At 42.3% G+C, this 26,614-nt stretch overlaps 2 protein-coding genes across 2 annotated transcripts; both read right to left on the reverse strand.

Moving 5' to 3' along the window:
* Positions 1 to 183: 183 nt before the first annotated feature.
* On the reverse strand, positions 184 to 4,377 carry LOC143509223 (arrestin domain-containing protein 3-like). The gene is made up of 7 exons (XM_076997718.1): positions 3,958 to 4,377; positions 3,562 to 3,600; positions 3,249 to 3,309; positions 2,788 to 2,935; positions 2,173 to 2,269; positions 1,814 to 2,070; positions 184 to 1,714 (listed from the first exon to the last, which is right to left on the reverse strand). The coding sequence occupies exons 1-7, from the start codon at positions 4,217 to 4,219 to the stop codon at positions 1,235 to 1,237; spliced, it is 1,344 nt and encodes a 447-aa protein (XP_076853833.1). The 5' UTR covers positions 4,220 to 4,377; the 3' UTR covers positions 184 to 1,234.
* Positions 4,378 to 15,518: 11,141 nt separating this feature from the next.
* LOC143509224 (arrestin domain-containing protein 3-like) lies at positions 15,519 to 25,685 on the reverse strand. The gene is made up of 6 exons (XM_076997719.1): positions 25,340 to 25,685; positions 24,919 to 24,973; positions 23,769 to 23,913; positions 17,189 to 17,285; positions 16,811 to 17,067; positions 15,519 to 16,459 (listed from the first exon to the last, which is right to left on the reverse strand). The coding sequence occupies exons 1-6, from the start codon at positions 25,599 to 25,601 to the stop codon at positions 16,163 to 16,165; spliced, it is 1,113 nt and encodes a 370-aa protein (XP_076853834.1). The 5' UTR covers positions 25,602 to 25,685; the 3' UTR covers positions 15,519 to 16,162.
* Between the last annotated feature and the right edge of the window lie 929 nt (positions 25,686 to 26,614).

Below are 26,614 nucleotides of genomic sequence, written 5' to 3' on the forward strand. Positions count from 1 at the left end.
AAATAAATATATACAGCAGGGTTGCCAACTTTTGACGTTCGCTTGGAGTGTGATTTTAACCTGGAGCCGGTGGCGAGTGTATTTTGTTAACCGGGGGGGTGGGGGGGGGGGGTTGTCGAACGTAAAATGGACACAGATTCAGTGTTATATCGCCGGTGGATGGCGCCAGAGCTAGCGAAATAAATAAACTGGATATAAACTGGATATAATAAACTGGTAAATAAACTAGATATTTTTTTTTCGTCGTGAGATATCGGAAGTGTGGCGTGAGAGCGTGTGAAAACGGTCAAATGCGTGTGTCTCACGCTCAATGCGTGAGAGTTGGCAACCCTGATACAGTACTAAAACACACATATGCTCCTCTGTTCATTGCGGATGCACTTTTGAAATAATAATGTTGCAATAGGCAAATTGCCCTGATTTGCACTGGTGGTGGTTGTTGTTTTTAATTTATTTAATTAATTTTTTTATTTATTATTAATATTTAAAAGTTGTGCTCTGCACTACGTTATGTAAAATAGTTTTAAAATATTTTTTGTGCAACACCTTTATATTTATTGCTTGTTATATGGTAATATTTAAGTCATTTGCTTTTTATTTGTTTCTTTAATAGTGACACAATCAACCCGATGATTGATGATACAGGGGGCACCAACCAAAATCTCGCCTAGGGCACCACATTGGTCAGGGCCGGCTCTGCCATTAATACAGGTAATGAGTGGGGGAAAGAGGAGCCTCTTAAAAAAGAAGTTACAGGTCTGTGACAGCCAGAAATCTTGCTTGTTTGTAGGTGACCAAATACTTATTTTCCACCATTATTTGCAAATAAATTCTTTAAAAGTCAGACAAAATGATTTTCTCAATTTTTTTCACATTTTGTCTCATAGTTGAGGTCTACCTATGATGTCAATTACAGGCCTCTCTCATCTTTTTAAGTGGGAGAACTTGCACAATTGGTGACTGACTAAATACTTATTTTCCCCACTGTATAAAATTTTAATTATATGTATAAATAAATCTATATTTTAAAAAGGGGTAATGCAGACACACACATGCACAAACACATTCATATTTAACTAATTTAACCACACACATGCCAATAATATATGCAAACATCAGTGAGCATTTTTTAACTTAACCTAACAGCAGTTGCAAACACAGTAGTTAATTCCCATGCCCCTTACAGTGAAAATTCAGCCAGTGAAGAGCTCAAAGGCAGTTTTGGTTATGTGGCCTATTGAGATGTTGTAGTTGGGTAGAATTCAGAATAAAGTGGACCCTGGCAGTATCCGAGGGCACTGGGACATTCTAGCACCGGGTGGTGGTATGAAGCAGTAGAAGTTGTAGATTCCTGAGGAGGACAGGGTGGAGCACTGAGGGCTGAGGGTAATGGAGATGGATGTAGCCCTGATGTCACTGCAATTGAAGTAGGGAAGATGTCTGTATAAGAAGGTGGAGGCCCTTCCGGATTGGCTGGCTGTGGGGTATGCAGACTGGGGTATAGTCCTGGAGCCGGACCAAAGGTGGAGGCAGCAGGGGGGCAGGGTGATGGTGCAGGCTGGGATGGGTAACTACTCCACCCTGGTTTCCCCATCTCCGCACTGGCACAGACACCTGCTTCATTTCGCTGTGGAATAAAGTACTGGTCTGCTGGCAGAATGATGATCGGAAACAAGACCTCCGGGTCTCTGGCATAAGGGATATCCAAATACACCTTTAAACAAAAGATATAAATAATGAACACGGTAACGTGATGTTGGAGGATAAATGTGAATGTCGGTGAAATCAAGTAAAGTAAATCAGACACCAGCACCTTGAGGATGTACTCCACTTTAATGATGTCACAGTTTGCAATGGACAGGCTCGCATCCGGAGGGATCTTCAGCTTGCTGGCCACAGATCTCTTTGATTTAGATGGGATGGGATCTGAAACCACTTTGAAGATAACCGTTGTCGAGTAATTGTGATGAGACTGAGCAGTGAAGGTCTGTTTTTGTTCAAGTTTGTACTTCAGCTTGAGATCACGAGACGAAGAGTTTTCGATGTCGGCTTCAACTGTGATGATCTCACCTGCAAAATGACAGAATTGAGAAATAGTGGACTAAAACTGCACACATTGAACATGTCAGTAGTCACTGATCCGATTGGGCTTGGGGAATGATGGAAGATTACCTTGCATGTAGCCCATTTTGTCAGTAGTTGCTTTAACTGAGGCACTTCCAGAAGTGAATAATTTCATCTTTTTCTCAATGACACCAGAAAGTGGTTTCTGTGAATGCAGACATTTAGGGTAAATAATATTTAAAGGCAATCATCTACATAAACTATACTGGAAGCAGCCTTTTCTAGAAGCTTGGGGTCAGAGTAACTTATATGCCAATCATAACTATATAAACACATGGTGCAGATGAATCAATGATGGCCACCATCATTTAGAGAAATGGCTACGCTCATCACAGCAGTTTATGAGAGCTAATAAGGTCTCATAACCGCAACACGACATCTTCACCAGCCTTGCCTCACCCTCTTTCACTGGCCCCACATCAAAAAGAGGTCAAAACAGCAGTGCACATAAAGAGGAAAACAAAATGGGGAAAAGTTTTAACAGTGGGTAAATCTAACAGATCTGCATTGCAAAAGAATTGCAGCAAGGTCGAATATAGAAACCCCCACAAATCTTCAGTTTTATTTGCAGTGTGGCTTCATCTTTGAGGTATTTGTTTTTGCTCATCCATATTAAAGACCTATTTTTGACTTAATACCTATATAAATATTTTAAGCACATACCATTAAATAAGGAGTATCTTCATAAACCCCTGACACAAATGTGAATTCTTTTGATGCATTACAAGCCCTCTTCCACGCTCTACACAGTCTGGCCTCAAGAACATACTTAATTGAACCATGGAATCCTTTAAAAGATGATGGCATATTCCTGCAACACAGTTTAATACAAATAAACTTTCACATGTTAACCATTTCCCCCAGATTGTGCAGTATCACACAACTGTTTTGCATTTGAACAGAACACTTGGCATATTGGTAAATTAAACTATTCCTGAAATAGTGTGGATTCATCAGTTTATGAGAAACCAAAACACTGTCCAACACAGATGGCACACCACACAAACAGAATAAATATAAATAACAAAATGTGTTGCATATGTTATGTACACACAGAGAGAAGTTACACTAGATATATTGTAAAATGCTTCCAATGAAATGTCAGTTCTTCCAGAATGATTTACCTTTGAGGAAGCTGAAATCTAAATGGAAAGACATGACTCCCTGGTATGACCAAATTGTTGTCTGGAAGATTACAACATAGAGAATTAAAGTTTGTTTATGGTGTAATACAATATGGCAGTAATACAAACACGTTTCTGGAACATGATTTTATCATATTATCATCATATTAGGCCTTTGATTTTATCATATTAGGCCTTTTGAAAAATGATAGCCCTTGTTGTATTTAGTAGACTAAAGGATATATTCTTTACTCCATTGTATTTACTGTGTCCAGGAAAATCCAACAGCAGCAATGTGATACATTGTACTCACAAGTCTCCCCATGGACTATTGTGGCTCCCTTGTTTTTTTCTGTAAAGTCACCACAAAAAAGTTGACAAACTCCTATGACATCACGTCTTATTACTTCATGACAGAGAGTAAGTCCATTAAGATCTGTGTATTAACCATGTCTGTCCCTCAGCTAGAATGACTCTTTTCCTGTTCGTTCCCTGCTTATCTTGTACTTTTCTCTGCCCCCAAATATCTGTCTCCACTATACCTCATTTTCCGATAAGAACAACACATCATATATTTGTTTTGAGCCACAGATGCGGAACAAATTCGCAATGGTGTTTATGAACCCTCATGATAACTAACTTACGAGACTCAAGCAGATATTTCTCGAGTCCGTTCACGCACGTTTCAACCTCGGGACCCACATCTTACCTTTCTTAGATTCGTCCTGAATAAAGATCTGCTTAAGTTTGAAGTATCTTTCATGGGCGCTATAGGAGTCGTCCGTGTCGCTGTTGGATTCCGTCCAGTGCACGTCCGCTTCCCCTTTACACTTTAGATAAAGCCGATTAACCTTTAGGTCTTTGGTTACTTCCAAAACAACTCGCCCCTCAACGAGGCTGCCGTTTGTAAACGTGTCGTTTTCATTAATCGGGTCGTAATTTACGGAGAAGTGCTTGATGGTTGCTGCCATTACTGCGTCCTGGGATCACGTTGCTCACAAGACTGCGTGATTTCACTCCGTGTCGCAATGTTTAAAGTTACACTTCCACTGGGCAAATGTTATTCCCTTACATTTGGATAAGTGAGGGCTTTCTGTTGTCGAAACCCAGGTGTGCTGGAAGAATATGCAACGTGACGGCAGGTGGACTAGCTACTCCTGTTTGTGTGGAACCTCAAGTTTCAAGTTTATTTTTCATTTGCACATCATGTCGGGACAAGCATTGAAATGCTTTGGATGAGGCTCAGATAGTAATAATTCTACAGCAGGGCAGCATCACGTATAGTGGTAAAAACAGTACCAAAACAATACAAATTGCATTTGTACAAATTTATGTGTATACACAAAGTATACACATAAATATACCTGAGATATGCAGGAGGCCATATGCAAAAACTTTTGCATAGTCAGAACATCTCAGAAACCCAATCTGTCCAAAGTGACCTAGAGAAGTTGTCCATAGCAGCGATATCAGAATCAGAAAAAGTTTTATTGCCATTGTCAATGAACAGGGTTCGCAGACTAGGAATTTGTTTCGGCATTAAGGTGCAACAAAAAACAAGTAATAATAAGGGAATATAAATAGAATGAATAAAGTGAATAAAAGATGAATTAAAATACAAAGGGCATAAAAATACAGGGGCAGAATGTGCAACAACAGTGCTATGTACAGCAGTGCATGTGGAATAGTGCATGTGGAATAGTGCATTCCAAGTAAAATGACGAAGGCAGGTTGTGCGGGATAAGTAAAATGATTATGTGCTGTTCTTGAGTCCAATGGCAGAGGGAAAGAAATTGTTCTTGTGGCGGGAGGTTCTGGTCCGAATGGACCGAAGCCTCCTGCCCGAGGGGAGTGGATTGAATAGTCCGTGTGCGGGGTGAGAAGGATCTGCTATGATCCGATCCGCTCTCCCCACAGTCCTGGAGACATACAGTTCTTGGAGAGATGGGAGGCTGCAGCCTATCACCTTCTCCGCGGAGCGCACAATGCGCTGCAGCCTTTGTCTGTCCCTGGCTGTGGCCTCGGTGTACCACACCGTGATGGAGGAGCTGAGGATGGACTCAATGATGGCCGTGTAGAACTGTACCATCAGCTGGGCCGGCAGTTTGGCTTTCCTCAGCTGCCGCAGAAAGTACATTCTCTGCTGGGCCTTCTTGATGAGGGAGCTGATGTTCAGCTCCCACTTGAGGTCCCGGGTGATGGTGGTACCAAGGAACCGGTAATAGTCCACAGTGGTGATGGGGGTGTCGGTAAGGATGAGTGGGGACAGGGGGCTTGTGGCTTTCCTGAAGTCCACAGTCATCTCCACTGTCTTCTGGGCGTTGAGCACCAAGTTGCTGTTGCTGCACCAGGTCATCAGCCGGTCCACCTCCATCCTGTAGGCAGACTCATCACCGTCGGAGATGAGTCCAATGAGGGTGGTGTCATCCGCAAACTTAATCAGTTTGACAGAGTCATGGATGGAGGTGCAGCAGTTTGTATACAGGGAGAAGAGCAGAGGGGAAAGTACACAGCCCTGGGGAGATCCTGTGCTTAAAGTCCGCGTGTTCGAGACAGTCTTCCCCAGCAGTACTCGCTGACTGCGGTCCGTGAGGAAGTCTGTGATCCACCTGCAGGTGGAGTCGGGCACATTAAGCAGAGAGAGCTTGTCCTGAAGCAGAGTGGGAAGGATAGTATTGAATGCAGAGCTGAAATCCACAAACAGGATCCTAACATAGGTTCCTGGGGAGTCCAGCTGCTGCAGGATGAAGTGGAGGGCCAGGTTTATGGCATCATCTACGGACCTGTTGGCCCTGTAGGCAAACTGCAGGGGGTCCAGAAGAGGGTTGGTGATGGACTTGAGGTGGGATAATACCAGACGTTCAAAGGTCTTCATGACTACGGACGTCAGGGCCACAGGTCTGTAGTCATTAAGTCCTGTGGCGCGTGGTTTCTTGGGGACAGGGACGATGATGGAGGACTTGAAACAGGCTGGGACATGGCATGACTCTAGGGAAGAGTTGAAGATTCCTGTGAAGACTGGAGCCAGCTCATCAGCACAGTGTCTCAAGGTTGGCAGAGGACACGGAGTCAGGGCCCGAAGCCTTGTGTGGATTAAGCCTCTTAAACAGCCTGTTCACATCCCCCTCCTGGACTGAGAGGGCAGCAGGGGCAGGTGGGCAATCCAGAGTGATTGAGTGTATTGTGGTGTGGGGGAAGGAGGATGGAGGGTGTGAATCCATGACTTCAAAACGTGAATAGAAGTCGTTGAGGTCGTTAGCCAGCTTGAAATCTTCTGAACATTGAGGTGCTCTGGGCCTATAGTTGGTGATCTCTTTCAGCCCCCTCCATACGGTGGCAGAGTCGTTAGCACAGAACCGCTGCCTCAGACGAGCATTGTACTTAGCTTTAGCTTTTAACACCTCCCTGCTAAATTCATACTTTGCACCTCTGTAGCTGGTTCTGTCTCCCTCTCTGAAAGCAACGTCTTTCTGCTGGCGAAGCTGTCTAAGTTTTGGTGTGAACCAGGGTTTATCATTATTAAAGGTGATTCTGGGGTGTGATGGAATGATGGAGTCTTCACAGAAATGTATATATGATGTCACTGTATCTGTGTATTCATCTAGGCTGTCTGTAGAAGCCTTGAACATGTCCCAGTCTGTGGTGTCCAAACACGTGTGTAGCTCTTCCACAGCTTCACTGGTCCACTTTTTATATGTCCTCACGACAGGTTTAGAGAGTTTTAGTCTCTGCCTGTACGCAGGGATCAGGTGAACCATGACATGATCTGAGAGTCCTAGAGCCGCACGGGGCACAGCACGGTAAGCACCACTCACTGTAGTGTAACAGTGATCCAACGTGTTCCCCTCTCTGGTCGGACATGCAACAGACTGCTTGTATTTTGGTAGATCATGACTAAGTTTCCCTTTGTTAAAATCTCCGAGGACTATAACAAGGGAGTAAAAACTGCTCCACGTTCATAATCTGGTCCGCCAGAGCATGCTCAGCTTCGCGCACATCGGCGCTCGGTGGAATATAAATAGCGGCCAGAATGAATGAGGAAAACTCACGTGGAGAGTAAAACGGTTTACAGTTGATGAAGAAGTATTCCAGGGAAGGAGAGCAGTGTTGGGAAATCACCGTCACATCGGAGCACCAGGCGTTGTTGATATAGAAGCAGACTCCTCCACCTTTCGTTTTACCTCCGGCAAGTTCCCGTTGTCTGTCCGCGCGGAGGAGCTGGAATCCCTCGAGATGGAGCGTACAGTCCGGGATCTGTGTGTTCAGCCACGTCTCGGTGAAGCACAACACACTAGAGGAGGAAAAGTCGCTATTTCTTCTCATCAGCAGCGCGATCTCGTCCATTTTATTGGAGAGTGAGCGGACGTTGGAGAGGAAAATCCCAGGTAGGGGCGTACAGAATTAGTAATAATACACTAATAATACACTAATTCTGATACAGAATATCAGAATTAGTGATGGGCAAAACAGTTCTTTTAGCCGAACTGAATCATTAGAATCATTTCACTTAAAAGATTAGTTCAAAAGATTCGTTCACCGAATCGTTCAGAGTGTAAATTGTTGGGGTGTAAAATGGATTATATTATATAGCGATCAATCGCCATTGATTTGGCGCCAGAGCGAACTAGTAACTCATTGATCAGATGTGGATCAGAGGTAAATAAACTAGATTTTTTTCCACGTGAGAAATTGGATGTGTGGCGTGTGAAGACAGTCAAATTATCCAGCCTTATAAAGTATCCAGCCTTAACTGATACACGGCGGAACGGTTCATGTTTCAGTAGGCCTATAGTTCACGGCCTCATGGACCAGGAGACGAGAGTGTTGTAGAAAATTTATAAATAAAAAATTTGCAACTAAATGTTGGGTTTATTATAGGAAATGTGGCATGGTCGTAAGTGTACCTTGAGCGTAATACCATCACGCCCACTGTAGGTGAGGCTTGGCGCCAAAGGGGGGCGATAAAAGGGAGCACACTGTGGTGTATTCACTTCCTGTCTGGGTACACGAAGGCCTTGCATGTTGTCTGGTGTGTGAACGTCATGCCTGGAAGAACTGAGACTGTATTGGTGGCCATCCAATTGAGAAGTGGAGGGTTATACATAGCGGATTCAACCGGTAGGTCGCTGGATCGTCGTACGGAGACGTGCTGGTGAGTGCTTCTGTGCTAACTGGCTGCACCTTTGCTCGCATAGATTGCGAAGCGTTGACGTCAACAGTGACCTAACAGGTGTGGATGTGAGCGTTGCCTGCGTATCTACTGGGTATGTACCTTTTAAGCACTATAATATTGTGTTTTGACCATTTATTGGTGGATGGCTACCATGCATGTGTTCGTTCGTAGCGTGTGCTTAAATGCTGTTGTGTTCATGTTACAGCTACGGAGCCAGTAAGCCTCTAAGGGCAGAGTGAACAATTTCATCTTGAACGGAGTGGAGCTGCAGTTGGGGTGCTTGCAGGCCACTGTTTTTCCCTACCCAATATTTTTAATTATTTTATGCATTTTAAGAGATTGAGGTTCACGACAAGGTGCTAATGTATGCAGCGCTATGAGTATATCTGCTGCCAAACCAGCTATTTTCTAGTCTTCTGGGGGTTAATAATGTATAGACTGTATTTTTGATGCATTTAATGTTAGCTAAATTGAAAAAAAAACTGCTTTTCTTTCAAAAATAAGAACGTTTCTAAGTGACCCCAAACTTTTGAACAGTAGTGTATATGCATATATACATATACTTCAAGTAGCATTCAACCCCCTGCAGATTTTGCAGGTTTTGCTTGTGACATTTGGACTGTAGATCAGCCTGGACATATGAAATGGTCAGAACGGTCAAAACTGACCCAAGGACAACATGGAGAGAGCTCCGGGAAGATGTCATGGCCATGGGGACATTAGTTTCAATCAGTACCATAAGTAACAAACTCCACTGCAGTGGTCTCCGTTCCAGGTGAGCCCGTAAGGTACCTCTGCTTTCAAAGAGGTCCTCTACAGTTTGTTCATGATCACTTGGACTCTGAGGCAAACAGGTTCAAGGCTCTCTGATCTGATGAGGCCAAGATTGAGGTCTTTGGTGCCAACCACACCCAGGACATTTGGCAACAGGATGGCACTGCATTAGAACCCAAGAATACCATCCCTACAGTCAAGTGTGGTGGTGGCAGCATCATGCTGTGGGGCTGCTTCTCAGCCAAGGTGCCTGGCCATCTGGTCTGCATCTATGGGAAGATGAATAGCACAGCCTACCTAGAGATTTTGGCCAAGAACCTCCGCTACTCCATCAAGGATTTGAAGATCATTTCATCTTCCAACAGGACAACGACCCCAAGCACACGGCCAAGGAAACCAAGGCCTGGTTTGAGAGGGAAAAGATCAAGGTGTTACAGTGGCCTAGTCAGTCTCCTGACCTTAACCTAATTGAAAACACATGGAAGGAGCTCAAGACCAAAGTTCACATGAGATACCCAAAGATCCTAGACAACTAGGAGAAGATCTGCATGGAGGAATGGGCCAAGATTACTCCAGAGACCTGTGCTGGCCAGATTAGGTCTTGGAAAAAATGATTAATAGCTGTAATTGCCACACAAGTGTACCCATTGTTCCATGGGGGGCGCTGAGCCGCCTTGAGCAAGCAGCGCTTACCTGGGATCACCTTCAGGTCTGGGGTGGTTCACGCTGTCTGCTGGGTGGCGAGCATCGGCCTCTTGGAGCTGAGGATGGCGGGCGGTGGTGGCACCATTCCAGGCCCAGAGCAGCATGCACTGGCCCGGGAGCAGCAGTGGTGCCTGGAGCACTACACATCGTCTCTGGGACGGCACCTTAGAATTGGCTCGAAACTCATTTTCTATTGGCTGTGGACTCGGAAGACGGTCAACTCAGATAGTGTAGACCTTAATTCAGTCGACCATTTTAGCATTAGTCAATCAACATCAGAATAGTAAATGTAAATGTGCCATATGATGTCAATTGTGATTTTTACACCCCAATCGAAATTTGTCCTCCGCTTTTAACCCATCTGTGCAGTCAGAACACACACACGCACTAGTGATTACTAGGGGGCTGTGGATCACATGTGCCCAAAGCGGTGGGCAGCCCTAGCCCGGCACCCGGGGAGCAGTTGGGGTTAGGTGCTTTGCTCAAGGGCACCTCAGTCATGGCCTTAGGTCTGGGAATCGAACCCACGACCTTCCGGTCACAAGACCAGTTCCCTAACCGCCAGGCCATGACTGCCCCTAAACATGACATTGGAGGAGGAAACATTTGACAAGAACCCCTGTTTTTATTTCCCCTTTAAATGTGTTCAGAGATCATTAGACTTTACTTTCTATAATGTGCAATAATGTGTAAGGTGATTTTTAATGGAATTTCACATTTGTGTTTTGAAATTGCAATCTTGCAAATACTGTTTGAAAACAGTAACAGAGCAATTACAATGCCATTACTGTATACATGGTTCAGTGTTTGAATATATACTTATTTTTTATTTCTTTAAATTGACACATTTGACATTCAAGTTATTAGATGGTGATTAAATAAGTCTTATATGTATTGCATGCAGCCCTTCTAGCGTTAGTGTTCAAAGTGTAAGTTAACGCAAAGGCAGGTTTCTTTATAAAGAATGTATTGCAAATACTCATATTTCTTCCACACATCAGTGTTTTCTCTCCATCCAGTTCACAAAAATTTTAAAAAGCTCATGCTGTTTTCACCGGCGCACGGCAGCACGCTCGCACGCAAACGCGGATTCACGTATCACATTAGCATAGCTTAGCTATAGCCTAATACACTTACATTAAACACTACAATTCTAAATCAGTATAATACACTTACCGACATCTGATTATTTTATCTCGTTTCTGTTTACTCGTCTCTTTTTTCTCCCTCTGTTTTCTCCCCCTGTTTCTTTCTTTCTCCCTCTGTTTTGTCTCCCCTGTTTTTCATGGCTACCGCGGAGGAACGGGCTCTCGTCAAGCTCGGCTCGGAGCTGGACAAGTTGGGTCGGCAGATCCAGCGTCTTCTGGAGAAGCAAGCGGAGCTCACCCAGGAGAAGACCAGGCTCGAGGCCGCCCGCGACGCTGCCTACTCGGCCGTCTCCACTCCCTCGTCACGGCGGCTCAGCGCGACTGCCATCTTGACCCGGGCACCAGGCTGGGAGCGCCAGCGAGGACGCGGAAGGCAGCCGGCGTCGTCACCCCTACCTCAGCCGGACTTCTCCTCTGCGAATCCGTTCGAGGTGCTCAGCTCCAGGTCCTCCGCCTCGCCCTCACCCCTGCGTCCGACACCACCCTCACCAGCGCCGGCACCGAAGAAGAATAAGGGCGGTATCCTTGTTATCGGCGACTCGATAACACGACACGTAAAGATTCACCTGCCAGGCGCTAAAAGAACCCCCACTGTGTCATGTTTTCCAGGCGCTCGTGTCCTGGACGTGGCCAGGCGGCTTCCCTCGGCGCTGAAGCAGCGAGACGACTTCGGCACCGTCGTCCTTCACGTGGGGGCTGTCGACACCTTCGCCCGGCGCAGCGAGATCCTGAAGGAGCACTACCGCTCGCTTCTGGACACCGCGCGGAAGAAGACGTCGGCCAGGCTTGTTGTCTCCGGTCCGCTTCCAACGTTCCGGCGAGGGTGCGAGTCATACAGTCGTCTTTTCTGTCTCCACAGCTGGCTCCGGGACACCTGTAGCAGCGCCGGCGTGGACTACGTCGACAACTGGGAGAGTTTCCGAGAGCGTCCATCACTCTACCGCCGAGATGGACTTCACCCCAGTCGCCTAGGCTCGGCAGTCCTCTCCAGGAACATCGAGGACGTGCTACGTCGGGCCTGACCAGCCACAACAAACCACGCAAATCAGCTAAGTAGAACTTACTTCCCTAACTACCAAACCATTGAGACTGTGTCTGTTAGCCGTGGCAGGTATAAGAATAACAGGGCGATATGTTCTAAAAATCTAATTAAAATTAAATTAAATAATCAACATGAAGTGAGCAGCAATATTAAGCTAAGGCTAGGACTTTTAAACATTAGATCGCTTTCATCAAAAGCTGTGATAGTAAACGAAATAATCTCAGATAACAGACTAAATGCACTCTGTTTAACAGAAACATGGGCTAGAGTAGGCGAATATGTAAGTTTTAATGAAGCAGCTCCTCCTGGATACAGTTATGTTCATCAGCCCCATATCACAGGGCGTGGAGGTGGAGTAGCCACAATATATGACACAGACATAGGTTTTACTGTAAAACCAACCACCTCTATTAACTCATTTGAGGCTTTGATAGGTGAAATAGGCAATAATCTTATAGGCAATAAAACAAAGCTTAAATTAGTGACCATCTATCGACCGCCGGGTCCCTACTCAGAATTTCTTCAGGAATTTGCTGAGTTTCTTTCGGAACTAGTCTTAACCATCGAGAGATTTGTAATTGTGGGGGATTTCAACATTCATTATGAAAATGAATCAGACCCACTGAAAATTGCGTTCGACTCCATACTAGATTCAGTAGGTATAGCCCAAAATGTGACAGGGCCTACCCACCGCTGTAAACACACCTTAGACTTAATACTTACTTACGGATTAAACATAGAACATCTGGCAGTCATCCCCCAAAATGACGCCATTTCAGATCATTTCTTACTAATATATGAAATGACTTTATACAATGTACATCAGATGCGCCATACAAAAACCACGCGCACTATTACATCCGACACTGCAGCAACATTTATAAACTTACTGCCAGAGCTACCGAACACTATGCCACTGCAGCCCAATGAATTGGAACAGGCAACACAACAGTTTTATTCCACACTCAGCAATACCTTAGACAGTGTAGCTCCAATTAAAACAAAATTAATTAGGGAGAAAAAGCTATCACCATGGTATGACGAACACACTCGTCTTCTAAAACAGGCAGCTCGAGCAGCGGAGCGAAAATGGAAATCCACCTCACTAGAAGTGTTTAGAATCACATGGAAAGACGCCATAGTCAAATATAAACATGTCCTAATAAAAGCTAGAGCCGCATACTATTCGACACTAATAGAAAACAACAAGAATAACCCTAGATTTCTCTTCGCGACGGTATCTAATCTAACAAGAAATATCAACGACACTAGTTCTAACACAGCACTTACACACACTAGCGATGAATTTTTAAACTTTTTCAATAATAAAATAGATAATATCCGACTACAGAGTCATAATACATCGCAGCCTAACCTCCAATCCAACCCCAGTAGTTCAGCTATTAGTAACTATGCATCCAAAAATATTACTGAGCTAAATATCTTCAATCCTATATCGCAAAAAGAGCTCACAACACTGATTAATTCGTCTAAGCCTACATCATGTATATTTGACCCAGTTCCAACCCGTCTATTTAAAGACCTACTCCCAGCCACTGCAGGGCCCTTACTTAATATGATTAACTCCTCCCTTAACCTAGGTTACATGCCCAAACAATTAAAATGCGCCGTAATTAGACCCTTGATTAAAAAACAGAATCTCGATCCGCAGATTTTAGCCAACTATAGACCCATTTCTAATCTCCCATTTATCTCTAAAATTTTAGAAAAAGCAGTTTCCAATCAGTTAAACCACTATCTCCAATCAAATAGTATCCATGAAAAGTTCCAATCAGGATTTAGACCAAACCACAGCACTGAAACAGCTTTACTCAGGGTAGTGAATGATCTACTAATATCGGCCGATAATGGGCTCGTCTCGTTCCTTATACTGTTGGATCTTAGTGCAGCTTTTGATACTGTAGACCACAACATTTTGCTGGATAGACTAGAAAACACAGTAGGTATTAAAGGAGTCGCACTCTCCTGGTTTAGATCATATTTAACTGACCGCTTCCAATGTGTAAGTGTTAATAATAAAACCTCTAAATCTGTGCAGGTTAAATATGGTGTCCCACAAGGGACAGTCCTAGGACCACTTCTATTCACACTGTACATGTTACCCTTAGGCGAAATTATGCATAAGCATGACATCAGTTTCCATTCCTACGCAGACGACACTCAGCTATATTTATCGGCAAAACCCGATGATTTAGGCGCAAACAGTAAGATTGAGAAATGTGTAGAAGAGATAAAACATTGGATGGCGTGTAACTTTCTAGCACTAAATGCCGATAAAACAGAATTGATAATAGTTGGGTCTAGGGCTGCGAGAGACAAGATACATAATGCAGCATTGAATCTACATTCTTTTACTATAACCCCCAGCGCAGAGGTAAAGAACTTGGGCGTCACAATAGACCCAGATCTCTCGTTCGATACACATATTAATAATATAACTAGGGTAGCGTTCTTTCACTTGCGCAACATTGCCAAAATTAGAAACATATTAAATATTAGTGATGCAGAAAAACTAATCCATGCATTCATATCCTCTCGTTTAGATTATTGCAACAGTCTCCTAGCTGGATGTTCTGGTAAATCGATAAACAAACTCCAGCTGGTTCAGAACGCAGCAGCACGAGTTTTAACAAAAACTAAAAAGTTTGATCACATTAGTCCCGTACTATCGTCATTACACTGGCTGCCAATTAGATTCCGTATTGACTATAAAATACTTTTATTAACATATAAAACGCTGCATGGCTTAGCTCCAGACTATCTTAGTGAACTTATTGAACAATATAACCCAGCGCGTTCACTTCGCTCGCAGGACGCAGGGTTATTAACTGTTCCTAGGATCAAAAAGATCACAGCAGGTGGAAGAGCCTTTTCTTTTAAAGCTCCACAATTGTGGAATAATCTTCCTGCCTCTATTCAGGACTCAGACACAGTCTCAATGTTTAAAACTCGATTAAAGACTCATCTGTTTAGTTTGGCCTTTGATTAATCTGTTACATATTTACTACATCTCGTATCTTTTCTCCGAGGTTCACCTGGAGAGTAACATTGCAGTCGGAGCCTACAATACCAGCATCGCTGCTCCGACACGGAATGAAAGCCTGGCGTTCATCAACAGACATTTACAGTGACAATATCATAACCCAGAACTTTCATTTTTACCTTTACTTAGTCTGATTGTGTGATTTGTGTGTGACTTGTGTATTTGTCTGTATTTTGTGTAATCTGTGTGTTAACGGGCCGCCCAATGGAGGATGGGTTCCCTTTTGAGTCTTGGTTCTCCCGAGGTTTCTTCCTATTCCCCACTATCTTAGGGAGTTTTTCCTCGCCACTGTCGCCCTTGGCTTGCTCATTAGGGTTCTGGACCCGTAGTATTGTTAACCTTTTAAATCCTGTAAGGCGCTTTGTGACATGTGTTGTGAAAAGCGCTATATAAATAAACTTTGATTGATTGATTGATTGATGCTGGTGAAGTGTGCTAAATATTAACCGTTATGCTTAATGTAGTTATTATACAGTGTACATTTGCAATATCTACAGACCATTTAGCAATTAATTATAACCTTTGTATAAACTTTAATGGTAAAACTCAGTTTACATGCTACTGTGAAACAGAACCCCCGCATTTTGCCATGTTTGAAAACGCTGGGAAGCTGGTGGGGTGGGTGTGGCTTGGTCCCAGAGGCGGTTTCTGAGCTCTGTGTCAGTCCGGAATCAGTGACCAGTGGAGATTGCCGAGGAACGCCTTCATCTAAGCCCCTCCCACACATGTAAATGTGTTCCAAAACTCAGAAGCAAAAAACGAAGCAGAAGCAAAGAGAGATTCCAGAAGCAAAAGACAAAAACAATGGAACCAAAAACTTGTCAAAATGCAAACGAAAATAAGTTTCAAATAACCAATTATATTTTTAAAATATACATTTGATTTTTTTTTTTTCTGTTTTGCATTCATAACATATACTTTCTGCTCTTGATGCTAAGAATTTTGCCTGCAGATTTACTTTTGCTTCTGTGGAACTTTTGAAACAAAAATCACTCCATAGGGCCGGCCCTACAGATAGGTGCTTGAGTAGGAAGGAGGTGGTGCTTCTGGATTGGCTGGCTGTGGAGGCACAGGTGAAGGATGCATATTGGGGTACTGCCCTGGGGCGGGTCCATAAGCAGCACCAGGGGGACCGCGCCAAAATGCCGGATGGGGTGAAACATTGCTCCATCCTGCTGTACCAGGTTTCCCAAAGGCCCGAAAGCCTTGTTGACTAGGCAGTGGAGGAAGAAACAGGCCTGCAGGCAAAATGACCACTGGCAACTTGATCTCTGGGTCACTTGCGCAGGGAACATCCAGATATACCTGAGAAAAATCAGCTGGTTATTACAGCAAATTAGTACAACAAACATGCTAGTTTTAAGATTATTCAATGCTGCAATTTTATATAGCAGACCACAACTTGAATTTCTTCATTATATAGGTATTAATGAATGTACATTATAACATACTATAAAACAACAGGGTAAAAAATTAAAGCATGTACTTTTTCAATATACACAACTATTTCAAACATTTGTCCTTGGCAGTTAACATATCTGTAAAGATTACAGGAAGTTCAGTAATTTGGGCAACATGGGTACATGGGTAACCAAGTGAATTACCCCCCCTTAAACTTCAGGTGTAACAGATGGAGAAGGAACTGGCTATTGGTACCTTTAATACATATTCCACTTTGATAAAGCAACAATTTAGAATGGAGACTTGCACATTAGTTGGGAGAGTGAGCAGGGTGGTGACAGTTTGCTTTGATCTAGAAGGAATGGGATCTCCAACTACTTTGAATATTTTGCAGGTGTGATATTGACAGTGACCCTTTGCATGGAAGGTCTGTTTTTGCTTGAGACTGTACTTCAGCTTGAGGTTGCGAGATGAAGAGTTATCAACGTCAATGGAAACTTTGATGATCTCCCCTTCCGGAAAGAAAGGATCAAGAAATAGTCAGAAATTCCATACAATGCGCTGAAACAGACTGAATGGTGGTTTGGTGGTGCAGACGAGTTGCACACCATTTGTGAAATGATGTGCACTGACCTTGCATATAACCCTTTTTATCTATTGTTGCTCTAATTGAGGCACTTCCTGAGGTGAAGAGTTTCATCTTTTTGACAGTTGCACCACTCTGTGGGATCTATGCAGAAGAACACAACAGAGATGAAACTAAAATAACAGAGGACTGCTTAAATGAAACACATATGTAGAAATGATGTAGAAATTTAGTGCAATAAAATGACAAAATGAATTGTAAAATGGCAAAATGATTGTAGCTTGATGTAAATATTTCAGAAAAAAATGATGAAATCTCATTTAAAAACATTTCATAACATGTGAGTTATCTAATCTAGATTAGATCCACATCCAACTCCCACAAAACCTCTCTTTCCTGTCTCAGCATGCAGAGCTGATGCCACGTCCAGCTCCTCTGTCCTCCCTGGTCCCGCCTAGCTTTCCCCGTTCCCTTGGTTTCTACCCCTTGTTGTTGGTCATTATACATGAGTCTCCCTTTGACGGCCTGGGGGCTATTCCACGAAGCGAGCTTATGAAAGCGGCGCTTATTAGAGTAAGCCTCGCTTGAGTTAGCCAAACATTTAACTTCCGTCTAGTTCCGTTCCACTAACGAAATTCAGACGCAACTTGTTCCCGCTAATTCAAGCCAGGCTTTTATAATAGGCGATCACATGGGTGCACACAGTATTTACACAGTCTCACTAATCGATATTCGAAAAGGCAAGAAAATGTCGAAAGAGCTAAAGAAACGAGCAGCGTTTTTGCTTCTTCTGCTGAACAGGAGCTACTTATACGTCTGTATGAGGAATATAAATACATTATTACTGTGACGAATCAGACTCGTGAGGCATGTTCGGATCCATGTGCAGGTCAAGGTTTAATAAGGACAATCCAGAAACGTAGTCGTACAGGCAGGGGTCGGGTAATCCAGAATACAGAGGAGATGTCAAAGGTAAGGCAAAGGCAACGTCGAAAGAACCAGGCAGAATCATACACAAAGAGACTAACGAGAATAAAGGCTTGGTATGCAGACTACGAAAGAACGGCAATACTTCGCAATGAGCAAGGGGGCTGGCAGTGTTAAATACGCTTCATGATCAGGTGTAATGACAGACAGCTGGTACGCTCTAGAACTCAGGGGAGTCAGACCTCTGGTGGCGAGATCGGGGAGTGCAGGACCTGACAATTACGAAGAAAGGCAACACGTCCTGTATTTATAAAGTCAGAGAAGCTGTCTGAATATTGCAAACAGATTAAATGCGTGATCATATAATTTAATCCATTCATTGGCATTTAAAAAGTGTTATAGTAAATTAATAATGTTAATTAATCATGAGGGTGAAGAGAATGTGGCAGCAGGTCAAGGTGAAATATAAAAATATACCCCAGAATGGTAAGTACAGTTGATTAGTCTAATGTGCAGGAAAAGGTAAAACACCACATTAAATAACTGTATAAAATATTTTAGCAACCAGAAAGAAAACCGCTACTGCTGCTACATCTTGCTCTGTCAAGGTATCTGCTTCTCCAAAGTTGGCTAAGTACTGGACTGGATCAGAAGCCATAGCAGCATGTTTAGTCCCCACCTTGCTCATACAGTCATCTCCAGTCAGGATATGAGCTTTAATCACTGTCTTTGACAGTGATGCTCCAAGACGAGAGACTGCTTGATGGAGTGGAAGCATTCGAAGCCTCTCACCAGTGCCATACTGCTGCCAGATCTCCTTCATCCCAAGTTTTTGGAAGTATGGGCTGTAGCGGAGAAGCAGTGCAAAGGTGTCTGTGTCATTGGAGACTATGATAACTCTCTCATACTGCTTCACACGAATAGCCCACTCAACATGCACCAGCAACCTGGCATCAGATTCTTCAATCCAGTTCAAGAGGTCTGGGATCTCTTCCCCACAAGTTGCCTTTGCTGGTAGCACCTCATCATCAATGACAACAGAACTCACAATTACAGTAGCATTGCCACTGGCTCGATTGCACACCATATCCCTAGTGACCTGATCACATCCTCCACAATTAGCATTCCAGTGAAAGCTCGGACATAATGACTGCCATTTAACACAGACTCAATCACGCCAGGTCCAAACACTTCACACTCCACCAATGCATCATCCAGGCCAGAACTTCGAATGAGTTTTCCCTGGCATCTGAGTAGAACACGGGTCCAATGGAAAGGGCCCATACAGAGGAACAGATCCTTGAACTGTTCTGTCTCATGAAGGTAAATATCTACAGCTAGGGCAAACACGCTTTCATCACACCAAATTGGCATTGATGCCTGATTCAGTTGCCTGCAAACGCTCTGGAAGTTAGTGAGGCAATGTCTGACGGTGGCACACTCAGTAATGGGTCTTGGTACAACAGGGAGGAAGCCAACACGCATCATCGGTACCACAGCAGATAAGACAAGTGTGTGCACAGCAGCCCATATCAGAGGGCCTCCTGCTGATACCCCACAGCGAATCAGACTGATCAAGAATTCTTGCTTTGCTGATACACTTTGGGCAGTTGCAACATCAAGTAATGTTGCTTGCTTGTTTTCAGGATGCAGCAGCATGTCTGGTGGCAGAGCAGGTCGAACCACTGGCTTGGCATGGTGAGGTACCTGTTGGCATGACAATTTTGTCCGCAGGATTGGATCAGCATGCCTTAATCCTTTGCTTGACACTGGAGGCTTATGAAGTGGTCTGTTTACTGTTGTGTCTTGGAACAGTACTAATGCTGCATAGTGTGATCCCTTGGTACCAGAGAGTGATGACTTATCAGCATAATCAGAGTTATCCATGCCTGCCATAGTATAATCCTCCCTTGTAAAACTACTTGGTATGGGTGTCTCTCCAGTATTTTACGATACTTCAGAATAGGAAAAGAACCTTGACCATGACCAGTCAAGGTTAAAATCATCCAGTATGGTCATAACAATATCAGAAATGAATTCCCCATACCATAATTAGTCTAAATGGAGGTATTATATGTCTATATACATTCAGAAACAAAAAAGTTGGATTTTTATCATAGCCGATGGCGGCCATATTTAATTTGACCATTGCGGAATTCGTGGCACTATGGCGGACGAGCACCTCAGTGATTTTTCATGTCTAGGGACCCACTAACTCAGTTCAAGTGAGAAATTCCCCCAACACCAAATTGCGAACAGTTCTACAGGACAGGTACAGGATTAACATGTTGGATTAATTGTATCACCTGTATGAAAATCTTGGTAAGGTTGTTGTCTGTATTCATTTCCTTTTTGCACCATTAAGTTAACCACACATTTACATTATTTATACTGAACATATGTGAATTGCGGAGTGATATAATTTGCTTGTAATTTGAACACAAAAGAGGAAGTATGGGGATAAATATATACCTAAAAGTATCTTCACCTAAATTACTAAGTTAGGTACAAATAATCGTATTTTTTGTGATATAGAGTTTATGCTAACGTATGTTTGTGGACCATAACTGCGATTAGACACTGTATTCCATTTTACACTGACCTGAATTTAAGATTAAACCAATACATTGAAATGTGCAGAAACCTCAATGATTAACAATGAATATGTACTCTGAAGATCGAAATATAAATTGCATTTGGAAATATAATTATTAAATTTTAATAATAAACTGCAATCATTCCAAACTAATAATTACAGTACTATATAGTATAAAGATATGATATGCTACATCCACAGCAATTTAATGGACAGAACAGCAGCGGAACCTTGTTCTTTTGTTTCCCGGATGGCGAGACTGACATCACACTGCTCAGCCAATAGAAGCGGTCCTGCTAAGCTAAGCCTCAACTCTAGCTTGGTACCAAGTAGGGGTGGGCGATACTCGGAATTTTGGTATCGATACGATACCGATACGATACTGGTCAGTATCGCCGATACCGATACTTCCAAACCGTTGGGGGGGGAGGGGGGGGGGCGATAATTTTTACTTGAAATTATAATCCATTAATATAATAATTTATATTAAATTATATATATTTTTGCTGATGCTGGTCCAGAGTGTCGCGTGCCAGTGATTATGCCTCGTGCCAATGGTGGCACGCGTGCCATAGGTTGCCGACCCCTGCTGTAGACGGTCAACCAGTTTCAGCTGTGGAAAATTCAATTAAAACAGGCGAATACACCACAATTAAGCCAACTACAGGAAATGTAGTGTATGTGGCGGACGGGTGCGGGATTAAAACCAGCGATTTTTTGGCCGGTGCGGGCGGGAGCGGGACTAAAACAAGCAGGTGCGGGCGGGAGCGGGATTAAAACAAGCGATTTTTTGGCGGGAGCGGGATTAAAAAAGCAGTCCCGCGCAGACCTCTAAACTGCAGCAAAAGAATCAATATTTTCGCTGTGGTATCGATCCGATACCGATCCTCACCTTTGTATCGATACTATCGATATAAATATCGATCCGCCCACCCCTAGTACCAAGCATATGTTGCTGTAGTAACCAGAGATGGGGACTCGAGTTTGGGACTCGGACTCGAGTCGCACTTAAGTCGCATATACAGTGACTTCAGACTCGACTTAGACTTTACATTTACATTTATGGCATTTGGCAGACGCCCTTATCCAGAGCGACTTACATTTTTATCTCATTTTTATACAAGTGAGCAATTGAGGGTTAAGGGCCTTGCTCAGGGGCACCTCAGTCATGGCCTCAGGTCTGCGAATCGAACCCACGACCCTCCGGTCACAAGACCAGTTCCCTAACCATCAGGCCATGACTGCCCATTCAAAAGACTTGCAACTCGACTTGGACTCGTGATTTGAGACTCGTGAACAATCTTTTATTTGTAATGTTCTTTTGTGTTTAATTTGACAACCTTTTCTCCGCCTGTCTGAATGCTTTTTACTTCCCGCTGACGTAACATTTTCTGCGCGCAGACCCTCGCGCCGGTCGCGACGCGTCAAGTATTTCGCAAGTGACCGTTGCGCGCGACGCAAAACATCGTGATAATGGCGGCGCTGGTGAGACCGCTCGCTTCTGTTCCACCATTCATAATAAGTTTTGGGTACAAAACAAGTACAAGTAGCAAATAGAAGAGCAGCAAGCTGCAGCGTGTGTGGCATAAAAATACAGAACGCTGGTTCCACCACATCTAATTTTATTCTCCACCTGAAAACCCACCCGGAAAGGTTAGTCACTGCCTGAAAGGTTATTAGCAATATTGCAATATTGGTATTGACTTGCCACCAGTGGTGGCAGTAGAGAGGGTGTTCAGTCATGGAGGCCTCATAATGCACCCTCACTGAGCCAGGCTAAGTACAAGTACCCTGTCAATCCTGATCTTTTAAAAATGTAATGCGTTAGTTGCATAAACATTTTCCTTGTATTGGACACTGAAAGACACCTTGAAGTTCAAATAGATTGTGTTTGATCCAGTTCATTAGGACACAAATAGTTGTTGCTGCAGGGCTTTTTATGTCAGAATCATTATTATTGTAAAATTTGAATTCTGTTTTTAATTTTTATTTTATAATCACTAATTTGGTTGCTATTTTTTATATGCAGACCTTTAATATATATAGTTAAAATGTGATTTTTTAATTTCACAGCCCTCCTTTATACGGATAAAATACCCTCATAAAAAATAGCCCTCATAAAAATACGGATACAAAATTTATCTGGAAAACATTTGTGTGTGCGTGCGCACTTTAAAAAATTTTATTTCTTCATTTACCAGTTTAAGCTATTATACATCAGAAGAGTCATAACAGACCATTACAACTATACAGTGATTTGTGACTACAGTGTCACTCAAATATTTGGGACTTGACTTGGACTTAAGAACAAAGACTTGAGACTTGACTTGGACTTGAGATCAAAGACTTGAGACTTGACTTAGACTTGAGGTCAAAGACTTGAGACTTGACTTGGACTTGCAAAAAATGACTTGTGAGCATCTCTGGTAGTAACTGAGCGAGGCTTAAGTCTAGCCTCTTTCGTGGAACCGAATTTGAGCAAAATGAGCCAGGCTTGTCTTAAAAAGCCCGGCTTACTGAGTTAGCTCGCTTCATGGAATACCCCCCTGCTCTTTTGTCGTCTCTGTTTATATATTATTCCTGATTTATGTTCCTGGTTTATTTCTCTAATGCTTCTCTTAGTTATGTTTTCATTCTGTTGCCCCTCTTGTTTATCAATTGTACTGTTGTTACTTGTTAGTTTCCATGTCGGCCATGTTGTACTCTGGTTGTGTTTTTCTATAGTTTAGTTTGCTTAGTTTTTGATGTTTTACCTTGTGGTCGGTCCTCTCTCTGTCTGTGTGTCTGTCCTCTCTCTCTGTTGTTTAATGGTTCTCCCTTTTGTTTCTTCGTCGTACGTTGCTTTTTGATCCTGTACCCGTATTCCCTATTTAGTTGTCTCGTATTCTCGTTTATCTATAGTATCTTTTCCGTATTCGCATAGGATTCATAGGATTGCTGAGGTAAAGTTATTTCCATCACATTAATATTCACTGAAATAACAAGGTTATAAGCAGCACTGCGATAGCAGTACTGAGTTATCTAATCTAGGTGGCAGTACTGAGATGTGGCTGCTACAATTCCCACCACTGCTGATTAGGGGAACAAGTGAGAAGGGCACATACCATTAAATTGGGACTAACAATATAAATCCCTGGGACAAAGATGATTTCTTTGGTAGCAGTTCGAGTCGTCCAAAAATTGCTCAGTGTGACTTCGAGAATGTACTTAACCGACCCATGGCGTCCTATAAACGATGCAGGAAAATTCCTGCAAAGATGGCACATTTTTCAAATTTGTATAACATCATGCATAACTATGATGATTTAAAAGTGAACTTGTAAATAAATTATTTGGGTGTGGATATTTGAGAAATGCTTCATAATGTATGATGTATATTATACAAACACACAGACACATGATGTTCCATGATCTGACGTTCTCAGTAGTCTCTCGCAAGTAAAAAAAAAGTTAAATGTCTATATTCTCTCAATAAAGTTTTCAGGCCCAGGCGCTAAAAGACACGCATGGTTAGAGATACTGTCATCTAGTTGGATTTATCTGCAATGTTAGTATCACACTCCGTATAACAGCAGTTGGACACATCGGAGGGCTAGTTCAGTCCCAGCTGGGTAACGTGCAATACACCATGATCCAGAACATGTCTGCAGTTTTTATTCACTACCGTTGTTTATCTCCCGTCAGGTATCCTAGCAACACAAGTGTCACCCAATTCCTGTGCCCAAAGTCAATTTTGTCAATACAGCACCTTAGTAAATAAAGATTTCCTAGATGGTTTATGAAAGACTGCAGAGATCGTTGTAATGATTTCTTGTCAATGTAATCTTTTCTTGTTGTTTGTTTAATCTGTAAATTATTTCTAGTTGATGTTTTCTGCCTAGTTTCTCTTCGTTAGTTACTATGAATCTCAGTGTTGGCTTGATGAACCTGGACTGTGACGCCGACTCTGATTATGGATCTGCCCTTAATAAACCTCGTTCTGCTCAGCACATGCATCCGCCTTATCGCTCACTGACGCCCCTAGCGTTACACCTACAGATTCTCTGTACCACTATGGGTTTTTATCTTAGTGTCACAATATCTTATGAGCCACTTTAGTTGATAGGGGAACAACAATCTCAAATTTCAAAAGACAAAACGACTATTACTTCAGAACAATGTTTACAGTGAAGAGAATTACTACACCAAAGCAAACCTCCGAAAGACAATAGGCTATACTGCTGGTATTAGAAAGACATTAGGTTCATTACTCACCCTTGGGGCACTTGAAAGCTAAATGGAAAAACATGGCTGCCTGGTCTAATACTATCTAGAAGTTAAAAATAAATAATAAAAAATAGAAAGAGAAAGCAGGAAAACAGAGGATGGAAACAAAACACAAGTTGAGACAATTTAAATTTGATGCCAACACCATGAATCCTATTTCCATTTTACTTGAGTGACTGTAAATAAATGGTGTAAACAATAAAATGGACTACACTTACAATTTTTTTTCCTGTAAAAAAAAGCTGTTATTGCGTTGCATATTTAAATCCTACTTTAGGAGATAAGTTGACGCTATCACATAACACGCCCAAACGTAGCAAACGTACATATGGCAAAGGAACGCACATAAAATCATTTGAAGATTGATTTATGTTTATGTTTGTTTGTTTACGTACAAGATATTGCTTACCTTTTTTGGATGGGTCCTGAATGAAAAACTGTGTAAGATTGTATCTTTCACAAGAACTGTGTTTTTCCCAATCACTCTCGCCTGATGACACGTACAAACAAACGTTTGCTTCCCCTTTAAACTTTATAAGAAAACGGTCAACTGCGACTTCTTTAAATAGTTCTAAGTTAACTTGACCATTAATAATGTCGCCGCTTGTAAACGTGTTGTTCTCATTAACGGGATTGTAGTTCAAAGACAGCCCTTTGATTGTTCCTGACATTTTTGTTGTTATTTTTAACGCTTCACCTAGATAGCGTTAGGACATGCGCTGTACGCTCGGTTCTACGCTGTGGTAGATAAATGTTAACACCTCAAAACACCTGAACAAAACTCCCCACACAAGAGAGAGGGTGTTACTACTTATTTTATGCCCAGTAGCATTGCGCATGTGCGCTATTAACCCACACGTATAGTGCTGGTCTAACTGCTTCAAAAGTGTGCGCCCTGAGAAGTGCGGGGTAAATTTTGTTCTGAGAAATAAAAAATGTAAAATACTGATTTTGTAATAATATTGTTATTACAAAAATTATAAAGTAAATAAAATAAATTATTTAAACAGCATCAAACTCTACTGAAAAAACTCAGTGATGTAAATGATTTATTTCCTTTTAATAGCACATACATACGTTTTTTATTGCTTTATTTTGTATATTAAAAAGAGAGCTGTATCTTCTTGGGATTGTTACTTACCTGTTGGGATTTAAACCCAAACAAGTTAACAGAACTCAAAAACATTAAGGCAATCAGTTGTATAAAAAATAAATAAAAATGTAAATAAACAAATAAATCAGTACTATTTTTAAGTTTATAATCTCAAATGTCAGAAGTATAGTTTTTAAGTGTGTACTACTTAAATTACTTATTAAAATTTATTTTGAATGTGTTATTCTAACTTCAACATATTTTTAATGTGGTATAAAGTACTGGTCTGCTGGCAGATTGATAACTGGAAACAAGATCTCTGGGTCCCTGGCATAAGGGATATCCAAATAAACCTTTAGACAAAAGAAATAAATAATGAACACTGTAACCTGATGTTAGAGGATCAGTGTGGATGCTGGTAAGATCAAGTAAAGTAAATCAGACACCAGCACTTAAACTCTGTATTTGAGATGTCCAATAGTGAAAATATGTCTAAACGAGTAATAAATAGTGATTCAAAACGTTGACATGCATTAAAAATAGGTTCAATTTTATTACTGAATTTATATTTAACCAACACAATGAATGCAG

This window comes from Brachyhypopomus gauderio, chromosome 3, assembly GCF_052324685.1.
Source record: "Brachyhypopomus gauderio isolate BG-103 chromosome 3, BGAUD_0.2, whole genome shotgun sequence".
Taxonomy (NCBI): domain Eukaryota; kingdom Metazoa; phylum Chordata; class Actinopteri; order Gymnotiformes; family Hypopomidae; genus Brachyhypopomus; species Brachyhypopomus gauderio.